General features: G+C 48.8%; 1 protein-coding gene across 6 annotated transcripts in view; it reads right to left on the minus strand.

Moving 5' to 3' along the window:
* VTI1A (vesicle transport through interaction with t-SNAREs 1A) overlaps nt 1-15199 on the minus strand; it is a 419413-nt gene that overhangs the window by 38136 nt on the left and 366078 nt on the right. For 4 of the 6 annotated variants that reach the window (XM_012448007.2, XM_012448004.2, XM_012448008.2 and 1 more), the window contains one exon: nt 1395-14106. The exons of the other annotated variants lie outside the window; for them this stretch is intronic. Coding sequence is in view for 2 of the 4 variants with exons in the window: in XM_012448004.2 (XP_012303427.2) it covers nt 14013-14106 (94 nt within the window). In the remaining 2 variants the exon portion in view is untranslated. Of the gene's footprint in view, nt 1-1394; nt 14107-15199 lie in introns of those variants that run through there. 6 annotated transcript variants of the gene reach the window in all.

The raw sequence follows: 15199 nt of genomic DNA on the forward strand, positions 1-15199 counted from the left end.
ATTTTTGAAATGGAGTCTTGCTCTGTTGCCCAGGCTGGAGTGCAGTGGCACAATCTCGGCTCACTGCCACCACTGCCTCCCGGGTTCAAGCGGCTCTCCTGCCTCAGCCTCGTGAGTAGACAGGATTACAGGTGTATGCCACAATGCTCCGCTAATTTGTTTGTATTTTTAGTAGAGACGGGGTTTTGCCATGTTGTCCAGGCTAGTCTCAAAGTCCTGACCTCAAGCAATCCATGTGCCCTGGCCACCCAAATTGCTGGGATTACAGGTGTGAGCCACTGTGCCCGGCTAATCAATAGATTTTTAAAAATCAGTGTTTCAAATGTATTCTCAAATTTCCTTCAGGATGCTGTATGCTGGACCTTAGGTAGGCTCAAACCAGCCCAATTGACCAAGACTGCCTGCCTTACCTTTCCAGGTCTCTCTGTGACTGAGTTCCTACAGCAGTTAATTGTCAGGGAACTGCTGAGTGTCCCTTAGTGCCCTTGAGCTCTGGGGAAGGCGGACACTCAGTTTTGTGGTTCAAATGTTGCCTTTTTGATCCTGGTGCCATATCTAAACATTTATTTTGTGTGTGTGTGTGTGTGTGTGTGTGTGTGAGAGAGAGAGAGAGAGAGAGAGAGACAGACAGACAGACAGAGAGAGACAGGGGTTTCACTATGTTGTCCAGGCTGGTCTTGAACTCCTGGGCTAAACATTCCTCCCACCTCAGCCTTCCAAAGTGCTGGGATTACAGGCATGAGACACCATGACCAGCTCTATTTATTGTTAACAAATAATTTTAAAACATTTAAAAAATGAATTTTGTAAATGATGAAGAAAGAAGTATCCTTCTATCATTAAGGCATCCTTCCACATACCGCGCGCTGACTGTGCCACTGGAGCTATGATATGGAATTAAGGCATTCTTTAGGTATTTGAAGCCGATAATCATGAGGAATCTGTACATACACAAAAAAACCAAAACACCAACAACCCCTCTAAGCAATATTTGTCTGCCATGTTACCGAGCAACACATTTAATCATGATGAGTGTGATGGTTTGTCACATGCCTGGGGGTGTTTTCCGCGGGCTACCTAATTGAATCTTCGTATCAGTCCTGGGTGGAGTGCTATTTTCTCTGCTTTACAGTCGAGGAAACTGAGGCTATCTAGGCCTCAGACCCACGTCTGTGATTGCTCTGTAAAGCCATATTTCTGAGAAATTAAAGAAAAAAAAAACCCAAGTTCAAAAACAACCTTGAATATGATCCTTCCACGTTTCACCATTAAAAAAGTGACAGCGTCTGTATTCACAGTACAGAAACTGTAGCAGAGCACTGAACTGAAGATTTCCAACTAACCTTCAATTAGAAAGGAAATGGAAGTAAGAGAAACCATTCGAATGCAAAAGATGGGAATAGCCGACTTTGGAATTAGGCATTTTATTTAACTCATCAAATAATACAAGTTACTCCAGGAAACAACAATCAAAATGTATCACTTGTACTAACGATATGTAGAGCCACATTTCCAAGAAATCTAATGAAAATAAATTACTTGGTGGAATACAGCAAATAAATAGATTTTTACAAACAGTAACTTTGTGAATATTAGAAAAAAATGTGAGCGTTCTGGGGAAGGTGCCACATGGAGCTGGGGGAAAATGGAACTTGAAGCTAATGCCTGAATGAGATGTAGGGAATGGCAGCACGCTAACGAAAATTAGTAACAGACATTCTAACTGCTTCCTCCATCTCCTCAGTTTTAGGAGCGACTTCTCCCCATCCTCGCCGATACAGGCTCCAAGGACCGCTCCTGACACCCACAGCCTAAGTGATCCACATAATGTAATTGCAGCATCATTAGGAACCATGAAATTGCAATTCCTCGGGGAAGGATCGCGATCACTCAGTTACACAGAGAAGAGCGATTAATTAGCCGATCTCAGTTTAATGTGACTATGTACTACACGGGTTCTAATCCCACTCTGGAGCAGCTCTCGGGCCTAATGAATTATCTCTAGGAAGCTGAGCTGGGGCCAGAAGACATCACTCAAAATGAAATAAGTGAAATAAGATAAAAAGCCAAAACTTTAACATGCTATTGGGGAAAAGCTGTAAAAACCAAATGGGAGTCACCTAATTTTTCCTGATCCTGAAATGACACTACTGAGTATGAAATCTTATATTTAGACTCTATTTGAGGCAAGGTGATCCACACTGACCCATTCATTCATTCATTCCATAGGTGTTACCTTAAAGCAGTATTAATTTTTGCAGAATGTGATAGGATGCCACTTTGGACCCATTTAACCCTTGGGTGGTTGCATCCTCAAACACCCCGCAAAGCAGATTGAAGGCTGCAGGTGAAACCTCAGTGAGGGTGGCTTAGAGAACAGCTCTGACATGGGGATACCTTCTTCCTGGAAATGTAAGTGGAATCAGGATTTTTACCTTTCCCAAGAGGATGATGTCTCTAGACCCAAATCTAGTTGGCACCCACCCTCCTTGGTGCTGGCACCTTCGTACTGAGCTCCCAAATCCTAGGCCTCACCTGAAACTCAAATGGATGGGTACAGATATTGAGGACTGGTCTCTGCACACTGTAAGACCTCAGCTCTCTGGCCAACCAGTCCTTCCATTTCACAATTTGCTTAGATTCCAAATTAAATCTCTCTGGGTGCTTAGACTCCTGTTCTGTGCTGATGGAGCTGCCTTTAGACTGGGGCTTCATTTCTAGGGCAGAGCACCCGGGGAGAGTAATACCTGGGAGGGAGACTGCCTTGACCATGGTGGTTAAACCTACACAAGGGGACGGAAATCTCTTTGGATGCCAGTCCGGATCCCTTTTTTAAGAAAAATGGGCTTGTGGCTCCAAGGCTGAGAGCTGGCACCACACACTGGTTTCTAAATCTCTGTCTTGGATTTTACCCAAGCGCAGGTTCCTAACGTGCCCGTGAGCAGGAGCGGCAGGCGCGGTGTTAATGATCTAGTTTACTGATAGGGAACTGGATGCCCAAGAGGGCAGGTGACTCACCAGGCAGGACTGGCTGCATAATTGTCGGGACCCATAACAAGATGGAAATGTGGGGCCCCTTGTTCCAACAGTGAGAAAACATGCTGTTTGCTTCCTTCCCCAGTCTCGCTTTCACCTTGTCGTCGTGTTTTTTCATTTGCTAGTTAACGCCATTCTAAGTAAAGTCAAAATTTTAAATTATTAGCATGACTTTCACCATTCCTCTTTATATTGTGCAATGCCAGTTTCAAATGCAAATATCTGCATATTGAACATGCATGTGGAATGACCCAAGGTGAACACTGTATTTCATGGTTCTCTCGGGAGGATACGTTGAGCTGGCCAGAAGAGACAAGCTGGGCTCCGGAAGGTTGAAAGAAGGAAGAGGGAGTCTTCTCAGGCAAGGAGATGACCCCATGGGATGCACCCTAGACGTGAGGGTTCTCCCAGGGGAGTGTAGACCCTCACAGGTACCCTGGTGACTTGGGGAACACACAAACACTTGAACCCATCTTCTGGCTTCCTTCCTGTCAGCTGCTGCGCCCACATGTTGTGTCCCAGGCCTCAGGCAGGAGGTTGAGCCAGGCATCCTCCTACAGGCCCCTGCCCCAACCCATGGCAGATGGGCAGCCCCCAGGGGCACTACAAATTTTCTACCAGGACACACTAGGTACTGGATCTGGGCGGGCTAGAGGCTCACCCCCACAGAGTCCCGCACTGAATGTGCCCTGGGCTGCCAGGCCAGGATGGGGACTGCTGCCAGCATGCCCCACTCTGAGATGCTGTGGGACAGCGTGTGCCTGTGCCCAGGCTGGGGGCAGGTTGGCAGTGGTTGTGGGGTGGGAGAGGGGGAGGTAGAAGCTGAGTGGAACTGGAACTGTGGAGGCAGAGGGGCAAGCAGCTCCTAGACACAGGGAGACAGGAGGCTTCACATCCCCAGTTCACAGTCCACTGTCCTGTTGGACTTCACTTACAAGACACAGTAACAAAGATGAAATTATTAAGAATTTGATGACAGTGACTGCAGAGCCTTATTTCCCAAGAGTGGGGCCCTTCTGAGCACGAAGCCCTGTGTAGCGGCACTGGTCACACACCTGTGACACCGGCCCTGCATCCTGGACCACTTAGAAGCTCAGCTCACAAGTCTCCTGGTCTTCCAGAAGGTTCTACGCACCACAGGCTGCCATCTTAGTCTTTGGCTCTTACTTTGTTGGGAAGGTTCCCTTTGCACTGCCATGGAAGGCTGGGAGCTAGCAGAGACCTACCTTCCTGAGAGATTTTCTAGCTCAACTTTCCCATTTTGTGGATGAGGAAACAGAGGTCTGGAGCAGGGTGTGACTAGTGTACAAGGCCACACATCAGGCCGCTGGCACAGCAGGGCCTAGAGCCCAGAGACCTGAGGCCCAACTCGGCATGGAAGGTGCCAGACTCCGGGAAAAGACCAGAGCCCCACTGGTCTCCCTGCCAGGCTGTGACCACACTCCAGCCACAGCCACCTGGACCCAGGAGTGCTGTCACGGTTCCCCTCCAGTTCTAAGTCACATCCCTTAGCATCAGTAGCCGAGGGGTTTCTGGGAGTGCCCCGTGGGCTCAGTGTCATGGTGGGGTCTCTAATTCTCCTTGTTTTTCACAAGATTCCTTTGGAGGAGGGGTGGCTGGTGACGTCTGCTAGGTAGGTAAGAAGACACTGCAAGGAACTGAGCACAGAAATGCTTCCCCTGGGTGACATCAGGAGCTCAGCTAAGGAGGAACCTAGGGTATCCCCAATTCCTCAAGAGCAAAGATCTGACATCCAGGGAAACAATCGTCATAGCTAACAGGGATAAAACTGAGTTTTTGCTTTTGTGACGGAGTCTCGTTTTGTCACCCAGGCTGGAGTGCAGTGGCGCGATCGCAGCTCACTGCAACTTCGGCCTCCCTGGTTCAAGCGATTCTCCTGCCTCAGCCTCTTGACTAACTGGGATTACAGGCATGCACAACCACGCCCAGGTAATTTTTGTATTTTAGTAGAGATGGGGTTTCATCATGTTTGCCAGGCTGGTCTTGAACTCCTGACTGCCAGAGATCCACCCGCCTCAGCCTCCCAAGGTGCTGGTATTACAGGCATGAGCCACTGTGCCCAGCTGAAGACTGAGTTTTTATGTACATGTTGGTTTAATAAAAAAATAATTGGAGAACTTTAGCACCACGAGTGTGAAGGCCAACACTACTGAGAAGGCGCCCAGTCTGTGGCTGTGCCACAGCCCGTCTGAGCCTTAGGGGGCAAAAGACCCAGCCTGGAGTTGCTGGGCTCGGGGGATGAGGCAGAGAGGATTTGAGACAAAAGTTCCAACCCTGGTGCTGTTTGACGTTCCACCTCCTGGTTCAGAGCAAAGGTGTCTCACCAGAGGCTGAAGGTGTGGAATCTACTCTTGGACCTGTTACCAATTTGCTGGGTGACCTTCAGTAAATCTCATCCGCTCTCTGAGCCCCCATTTCCCCATCTGAAAATCAGCAGGTAGGCCACAGTGGCCCCCTAGGGTCTGCACAGCTCAAGCGTTTTATAAATCTGAGCTCCTGGTTGGTTCACCCCATCGCCCAGGTGGCCAGCGCTGAGCTCAAGGAATGCCGATCCAGACTTCCTCATTGCAAAACCCTGCTCTTTCCAGTGCTGTGGGCTTCATCTCCCCTCACAAAGGAGTTCAGAGAGGCCGTCCAGAGGCGGAACATGCGGCTACATTTGCTGGGATGCCCAGGCTCCTCCGTCCCCAAATGCCACACACCCAGACATCAAAGTTTCTCTGCTGTCTGGGGGAGGATGGTGCAGGAGGAGGCCCAAATCAGCCACGCGCCCCAATCTGGATTTGACTTCTATTCTCCCCTTTCTGCATGGGGGACAGAGAGAGAAGAAGGGGAGAGAAGCCTTTGAAAATGTCTGCTGCTCCATTTCCTCCCTGATCGCTGCTCTCTGCTTAGCAATTCACCTCGCCGGCGGGCCCAGTGACACTCCCGTGGTGCACCTCTTAGCCACTCGGCAACTTTTTTCCCTTTTATGATATTTTGGGCTCCTGATTGCCTGCCAAGTCAAACCTTTATCATTTAATAAGCAGGGGAAAAAATCCTCCAAGTCAGCCCTGATCTAAATGGTCCCCATTCCTATCCCTGGCCTCTACTGGGCCAGTCCTGGAAGTGGGACCAGTGCTGATGGGGACCTGCCCAGCTGCAGGAAGTATCAGCCCTTCTCAGACTCAGTGGGGCTCTTTGCTAAAGCAGCCATGGGGATCGCAAGGAGGAATGAACACATGGCACTGCCCACTTGGAGAGGACTTTGCCCAGTAATTCACAGTGACAGGGCATTCATCTCAGGAAGTGACAGAGGCATGGGTGTCACAATGTGATTTTGAGACCCTGAGACTGACCGTGCCCGAGATTGGAGTGAGTCAGGATTCTAGAAATGAAACTAGTTTTCTGACTTCCAGTGCTGTGAGACTATCTTACTTATTTTCTTATCTATCTTCACCATGTGTCTTCGGGGCCTGGAACATAGTAGATGCTCAATAAATATTGATTGAATGAATGAATAAATCTGCTTACACCTCTCATGCTTCAAACAGGGAAAGGCTGGATTATTTAGAAGTCTTGTCGGGGACAATAATGAGCTTGTTGAAGCCCTCTAGTTCTCAGTCGAATTTCCCCTTTCTTTAGAAATGCAGTGGAGAGCTCTGGAGGGGTGGTGTGGGTGAATGAGAGAAGATGGAAATTCAGTGGAGAGTCTCTGATGGCCAGTGTCCCCTCTGTGCCAAGACCCCTGGATGTGGCACTGTGGGAAGGTCTGCTCCGGGCAGGAAGAATCCGCTTTGGGTCCTTCCCAAATGCAAAATTGTGCGCCACAGAGGACTTGGACTTCTTTCAGCCTCAGCAGGGCCAGAGGAGCGAAACAGTTTGCCTGCCCCCAGCATTAACTGTCCGAACTCCGACCCGGCCTCCCTGCTCTTTCTCAATCCTCCTCAGCCAGGGCACGGCTGTGGGACCTGCCAGGGGACCCTCAGCCCATTACTGCTCCTTGTCAGAGTCCATTCTCAGGTCCCCATGTTTGCCTGTGTGCAGCACTGGGACAGAACGCAGTCCTTAGCAGAACAGAGGCCTGGCCAGGGAGTGGGCTTAAGGGCAAGGCTAAAGGCAGCTGATATGGGGAAACCTCCAGGGAGCTGGTCCCAGGGAACCAAGACCCCCTTTCCTTCTAACCCTTCTCCCAAAGACACCTCAGGCTCCCTCGCAGACTGAGTCTGTCCTCCCTCAAACCCCAAGTCTGCCCCCAGGAAGGGGTCAAACAACTCACCCAGGGGGATCTGTGGCTGGTGGTATTGAAGCTGTTTGGGAAAAAATGAATCTGCATCTTCCCAGTGTTCCAGGGCAGAAACCAAAGGAGTTCACCTTTAGGGGTGGGATTTCAGGCATCTACCAGCACACAGGGGTCACCGTGCAGGGGCCTGGCATCCCCCAAAGGGTCAAGGCCTTGACCACTTCCTGTGTCCGGGAGAGGTGCAAACACAGAAAGGGATAGTCTGGTCAAAGGCTCAGGGCATAGGGCTGGCAGGCTTTGGTCTCTGCTGGTCTCCCAGCCCATGGCTGACACACCTCTGTTGAATTTTGCAACAGTCCTCATTCCCCAAGAGGTGGTGAGTCCTGGCCATGTTCTCAGCTCCTCTTTTCTGATGGCGTAAGACAACGGGGAAATGCGGTACAGGACGCTGAAGTGCTTGTCAACGCTGGGGATATAACATGGCCCCCACAGCTGTCAGCCCAGGATGCCTCTATGGCCTGGGTCTTCGGCAGAACCTTCTGGAGAGGAGCTGGAGTGGGAGGATGTGTTCATTCTCAACTCTGTGGGGCCTCGTCATGAAAAAACATTTCTCTCTAACTTAGATGCTTTTCCTGGCAATAAGTTAAAAACAGAAAAGTTGCGGCAACCAAGTGGCACTGAGTTGGAGAGGGCCTGGGCTCCCCCAGGTATTGTCCCCTTCTGAACACACCTGGGGGAGGTCGGGAAAGTGGGAGGGGGAGAGGCGGCTGCGCTGAGCGGTGCTGGTCCTGCCCCCAGGAAAAGCCCTGGCAGCTCTCGGTGGAGCCGCATGTGCAGCCGATCAATACGGCTTCGGAGCCGCTGAGCTATTATTCACGCCAAAGGGCCTTGTTTGGATGAAGGGAAGGAGGGGGTGCGCGAGTTCACGGAATCACAGTCCAGAGCTCTGCTTCTTGGAGATTCCCCCCTCTGTGTGTTGCCTGCGTTCTTTATGTAGCATGAGTAACGAGCGATTCGGGATGAGGAAGTGCTTTCCCCGAGGCAAGCTGGGGGCCCAGGAGCCATGGGAGCAGCGGTGTGTGATGGGGCAGGGAGCCCAGGAGAGATGCACCCTGTCTTTCCCTCTCTTTAGCTCCTCCTGAAGAAGGGCAGTGATGGGCTCAGGGGGTAGGAAGGGGGGCCTCCTTGCCCTTGCTATCCCCTGATGCTGGGAAATGCTTCCATCCCTCACCTGTCCACCCTCTGCTGCCCAACCCCCAACACATCTTCCCCGTCCTGCCATCTTGCTTTTGCCCTGCTTGCCTCTGGTAAGCCGGCTCCTTGTTACTGAGCTGGAATCTCAGCAGAGATGGGACCTCTCTCGGCATTCCCTGTGTCTGCCCTCCTCTACAACAGGACACTAACCCTGGCTCAGTCACCCCTTCAGCTAGTCTTGGCTCCAGTCACTGCCAAGTCCAGTTGCTGCCTGGGCCTGGCTGCTCTCACCCATCCTGGGGGCAATACTTGTGGCTTCAAGAACTTTTCTGAGCTGTCCATGCAGTCACCTGCCCTGTTTAACAAAGGCTGGCATCTGGTCTGAGAGCCACCTGACTGCTGACATTACGTGGCCAGCCTCTGGCAGGTGCCACTGGTCTGAGTCTGATGGGTCACAGGCAAAGTGAAACCACCAGAATATCTCTAGGGGCTAGTTTAGAGAGTTACAGCACAGGGTAAGGTTGAGTTTGAGCTAGTCTCAGGGAGTTGGGCTGGGGATGGCTCATCACAGAGCCAGCCTGCCTGCCTGCCTTCCTTCCTTCCTTCTTTCCTTCCTTCCTTCCTTCCAGAAAAATGGCTCTGGATACCTCTTCTGTTGAGGTGTGAAGGCCATCCCAAGCGGCACAGATTGTCATGTGGCTAATTTATCCTGCATTGAAATGGAGGTTTGAGACTCTCTAAAGCCTGGTATGTCTGCTGTTCCTATACCCATAGTAACCAAAGAGACTTGAGGCCAGGTCTCACCTGGCTCATGCCTGCCAAGCAGGTACCTCCCAGGCCATGGCTCCTGCAGAACCATCTGTCTCGGGTGAGTGATGCTTGGAGATGCTATACTGAGCAAGGAACATGAACCATCTCTTCCCCTCACACCCATGGTGGAGCTATGTAAGGGGCCGGGTCCCTCTGGGGATAGGAGAAAGGAACTTCACATTCCCTGATACTGACCCAGCAGCCCTCCCTGAAGTGTCAATGAACCAGGTTTCTGAGGGTGGCTTCAATGGTTATATAAACTCATCAAACAAACAGGGTGAGCAGACACAGACAGCAGCCATAGCATGGAGAAGGCCACCGACTTCCGACAGGATGAGGATGATGGGGCTCTGTCCTCCCTGACCCTTCAAGTTCATGGCCCGTGGAAAAGCCGAGCCATTCAGCAACAGCAAGTCACAGAAAGGAAAAAGGACAGAAGGCCCATCCCAACAAAGTGTCTCCCTGTTGTGTATTAGGAAAGCGCTGTTTGTAATGATCTCCAGTTGACTGCACAGAGAGACGCCCAAGGCATCCCCCACCGCACCCTCCCGAACCAGCCGACCGGACACACATCTTCCTTTAAGAAGTCTCTACTGGCTCTCCTGCCTGCCCACAGCCCTGCAACCACACACTCAGCCAAAGGGGAAGGCAAGTGGCCTGAAGACCAGGGACTCACAGTGGTTCCTTTGAAACCAGCGCTGACCACAACCAACCGACAGAACTTGGCTCTGAACTTCTCCTCCACACATACGTTTCTCCCAGGAAAGCCACCTCCACTCCCAAGCATGGAGTGCCCCACTAGGCTATCAGTTCAAACCAAAGGGATGAGGAAATCATCACTTCTAGTTAATTCTCCACTACGTAGACAAACTGCTATAAATATTTATGATGGGAAATTTCATTATTTAAAAATTCTGCTCTAAATTTCCAGCTCGCTCCACGAAGAATGCCTGCTGAACAGGTTGCAAATTAAGAACAATTATTTTTCTCTGCTGCATTTGAATATAACTTACAGCTAAAGTCATTTAAAGGGGTTAACATCAACCTTAATTAAATATTAAAGTGTGCCTGTACCTGCTGCTATTGTTGCCCCTTCGAATAAGATATAACCTATTTTTGACAAGTTTTCATCTTTCTCTGTGGAAGACGCTACATGAAACCAAATCAGTGGCAAAGAGGAGAGTAATGAATAATCTATTTCATATTCCAACAGTACCCAGAGCTCGGAGTGGAAAAATATTCAGTCAGATGATGGCAAGAGGCTGCTGGGGTACCACATGACACAGCTAATGTTTAAATAATAATAATAAAAAAAAGCGATAAACAAATCATTAGCCCTTAACAGTTGTTTAATGCAATTTGTTAATGAACGTAATGGTGGGGACTAATAATGAAAGAAAATAAAAACGTCTAAACAGGCGCCAAGTTGCTGGCAATGCGCAATTATTTCCTTGTCAAGTTTTTATGATTTAATGAGCCCCTCTGGGACTGACGGCTGTCAGTCAGTCGTGACTTTTTGACACCATTACAACTTCAAATACAGCAGCAGGCAGGCTGTTTTCCTCGGATTTGAAATACTGAAATGATCTGACAGTTTTAAAGAAAAGATGTGCTAAAAAAAAAAAAAAAAAAAGGAGAAAGAGAGGGAGAGAAAGACAGTTGCTTTTTCTTTCTTTTTTTTCTCCTTCCCTTCTTCTATGGGTTGATAATCTCTGGATGCTGTTTGGTAATGAAAACCCAATCACTGAGGTCATTATCTGATGAGGTTTTTGGAACAGGCAGGCTTTTTTCCCTCTCTTTATTTCTTTACTTAATGATAACCCTCAATGGGCTTGCCCCGCATGGGATGGCCAGAGCCGCACAATTTTGTTCACCATTAATTTCAGCCTTTGAAGCTCAGGGCTCAGAAGCAGTAGCAAAGCAAACCCCCCACCAAGCTGGTTCCAAAATAAGACAATCCAGCCTGCCTTAAACAGAATAGCAAATGGCCTCCCAGCCCAGGCCCGGCAGCTGACGTCAAGCCCGCTGCATTTCCAGGCATTCACCTTCAACATGGAACATTTAAAACTCTTCACAACTTAAGAGACTTTAATTAAATTGCTTTTGATTCTGGAGTGGGGTAGCATCCACTTTATTTATTCTGTCAGGGAAACTGTTTAGTCTGCATGAATTTTATATGGCGAGGGCTTCCTTCTCCTCTTCCTCCTCCATGTCTTCATCTTCATCTTCCTTCTCCCCACTCCATTAAACATCATTTTAAACAAGGGCTTCCCACTTGAAAGAGATTCCCTTATCAATGGAAGTCTACACACTGAGTGCCTAGAACCTCTCACAGATCAACTTCACTATCTGCTTCAAGTTTGTGGATGTTCTTCCTTTTCTGGTGGGGCAGGGAAGGAGGGAGAGCAAGTGGCCTCTGCTGGGGCTCCCCTAAGTCTTTTCTGCAGCATCCAGGAGGACCAGGAAGAAGCTGAGGGAACCTTCTAACCAGGTTCCTCACAAAGCGCTCACTAGCCTGGCCTGGGAGGTTGCTCTCAAGGAGGTTTGATGGAGCTGTTAGGCCAAGGGTTATCTGTTCATATTCTTCCCACTCCCAAGGTTGAACTGGGGCGAAATCACAGCCAAGAGCTGATAGAGACGTAGAACTTGACCGAAAAGAGCTGTTGAGAGGTGAGCGATGCACTCCTCGGTCCTCATTTCGTCTACTTCAACACGAATGCCAGGATTCAGTGAAATATTTAGGAGCCGGCAAGTTTAGATGATACGATCAACCTTGCTTGCTAGGTGGCCTTGGGAAGAGTCTGCCGCCTTGTAGACGGGATGGCGGCATGAAGTTCAGCTTGGAAACTGGTTATACACTTTAGCTAAGATCAACAGCTTCGAAGGAAGCCACAGAGGGGCTGGTGTAATGCTCAACGACTATTCGTGTGTAGGAATGAGAAAAGGGTTGTTTGTTTGTTTCCTTGCTTTTTAATGGCTCTTAGATGTGGTTAGCATGTACAGCATTCCGTTATCAGAATACAAGATTCTTGCTGAGACGGATCCCTTAAGCCGACAGGAAAATTAGCATCTCAGTCCTGCTTCCCCCGGTCAAAATCCCACACCATCCCTCCGAAGAAAAAGGCTGCAGCTTTATTTACACAATACTAAATGATTTATCTGAACACATGCAGGCCTTGGCCTGTTTCAATAAGTACAATTTCTCCGGTGGATTCTGCCATTCTGCATTTCCTCTCTAAACCATAATGGTTTTCTTCTGGGTTGGGAAAAACAGAAAGCACTACATCCAGGTGATCTTGCTCCATGGGCACAGGTGGTTAGCATTTTTGATGAAGAGAACAGGTTTGCTTTTCAAGGATCCAAAGCTTCTAATTATATTCAAAAGATAGTACGGACCGGTAAGTGCCTATGAAGTCTTGAGAAAAACACATTTTGTTTTGTGACTAGGGGGGAAATGACCTCAGCTTGGGCAACTTTTAAGCCTGATCACAAATGAGCTCATTTTGAACGGAATTCCTGGTTACCTCAGACAGAAAGAAATGGAAAGAAAAATCACAAAGCGTATTAGAAGTTTGAATACATAGTGAATTCAGGAAAGCCTTGCTAACATTTGTTAGTTAAAAAAAAAAACAAAAAAAACCCAAGCCGTTCCTTTTGTAAGAATCTGCCATCCTCTATTTTTTTAAAGGAGGTTAGTGAACGTTTCCATAAAGTTTATCTCTGGTGGATGTTCCTGCAGGACTCTCCCATATTTATAATCACATTTGAAATTTCACACTGATGGAGTCATGTTCTTGCTCTTACTGAAATATTCATGGTCTCTTTACATACTGGAATGGATGTGGAGAGAACCTTGTCAGACCTTTTGCATGTATGAGGACTGCTTTTGGCAGTGCAGATATTAGAACCGAAAGGATACAGAGATGCTTACACAGGTCAGGGAAGACGAGGTCACAATGAAATCCCGTGCCAGGGCTCACTTTGCCAGCAGATTCTAGGGACTATGGGATTTGGGGAAGGCAAAGAGATATTTCTTTTAGCCCGTAATCAAAGTTGTGAACAGTGAATACCGGGCAGGCTCAGCAAGAATATTCTTGGGTTTAAAAAAAAAAAAAACTTATGCAATAGAAAAACAGGCAAAGTGCTAAGTCAATTTCTTGTACAGCTGACATTAAATATCGACAATGAAAGCACTCAGGCAGGTTGAGGACCATATTCATGAAGCCTGGGAGGGAACAGGGCTGCCTTGCTGGACTGGGTCACTCACTCCATCCCCCCTCCTTTTTTTCCCCCTTTTTTCTTTTCGCTGCATTTTTATCCTCGGACATCACAGAAAAGCTTTTCAGCGACAAAAGGCGTGTGACAAACAGAAGCTCCCGTGACTGACTCATCATGCCCTCTCCCAAACCATGGCCCTTGACACGTCCAAAGGGCCAGGAGGAGTGTCATCTGGGCTATTTTGGCTAGTTGATGACATTAGCAAAAGGCAAATAAACATTCACCTTCCCCTCTAAAAAATGAATCTGGGTGAAGACAAACCTCGAAAAGGAAACCACATGCAAACAGGAATAGAAAATATTTTTACACTCGTTGCACTTCAGCCCAACGGCGGTGAGGGAGAGAGGGTCACCCGGGGCCTGTCAGCGCAAGAGAATGATTCATGTGACCATTTTGTCTTAATTACTCAGAACAAGCCGCTGTTGCTGTTTATCAAGGGAGAGCAGATACATCAGTGTCTTCTGACAGAAAAAGTGATCGCCATCAGGATGGTGATGACCACGATGATCCCTAGGATGACGAGCAGGATGCGGTTCTGGATGATTCTAGGAGACAGCAAAGGAGAAAAAACACACACAGATAAGTGGAGGGCCTTCCTGCAAACGCCGTCTGAGGCCAGGTTGGCTAATCAAACAGCAGCTTCCCAGGTGGGGGTGGGGAGCCTGTGTGTGTGCGCGCGCGCGTGCGCGCGCGTGTGTGTGTGTCTGTGTGAGAGAGAGATCACGCAGCTTTCTGGCTCTACAAACGATCCACGAGGAAACGAAAGACTCCACATGATTGTCATGCTGCCCTCCGAGAAATGCTTACTGCAAAGCTAAGGCGAATCAAATGGCTTTCTAGGCTCCGAGTACCATGTAGCCTCTTTAAGTGATCAAGGGCCCCTTGTGAGCTTCTCTTTTTAATTTAAAAGGTGAGACAAGCCTCATTTTTGTGCAGTGTTTCCTGTTAAAGTAAAAGACTCCAAGGAAACACATGTCAGTAAGGTACTTACCTGCACAAAAATACCTGGGGAAAAGTAAAAGAGAGACTAAGGAAGAAAAGGATGGGATTAAGAAGTAAGTGTCAAGCAGGCAGCTTAGGCTGTGAAACCGTCATCTGTCACCGTGGCTCACGCTCCGTGACGCCAGGAGGAAACATTACATTTGCTCCATAGCAAAAAAAGATGGAAATGAGAAATATACAAAGTACTCAAGGTGTCTGTTGGTGGGCCCTCACCTCCAGGGATTCTACCCCACCTGGGTTCTGGCTCGGCTGCATGCTGATGGGGAACCAGCAACTCAGAAGGAGGACCGGAGTGGAGACACATGCTCCCAGATGCCTGCAGAGAGCTTCTGGAGAGGTTGTTTCATAATTTGTTACCTCATTTGGAGAAAAGAGGTCGAACATCAGAATGCTTTGTTGAGTGTTTCAAAGGGAACCTAGGTCAAATAGCCGTGCCCACGCTCGCTCTCCCAGAGCCGCACAGAAATAGAGACATAGGCTGGCTGGCAGTCTAGCCGGCTATCTGTCCAGCAGCAAACCCCATCCAACCCTCCTCCAAATATCAAGCAGAAAACGCCTGCTGGTTTACTCCAGTCACCGAACACTGGACATGGGTCTTCCATGGAAGAGAAGCTGGGGGGATAAAGCCGGGGCCCC

Source organism: Aotus nancymaae, unplaced genomic scaffold (genome assembly GCF_030222135.1).
Source record: "Aotus nancymaae isolate 86718 unplaced genomic scaffold, 86718_ANA_hifiasm-v0.15.2.pri h1tg000010l, whole genome shotgun sequence".
In the NCBI taxonomy this organism is placed as follows: Eukaryota; Metazoa; Chordata; class Mammalia; order Primates; family Aotidae; genus Aotus; species Aotus nancymaae.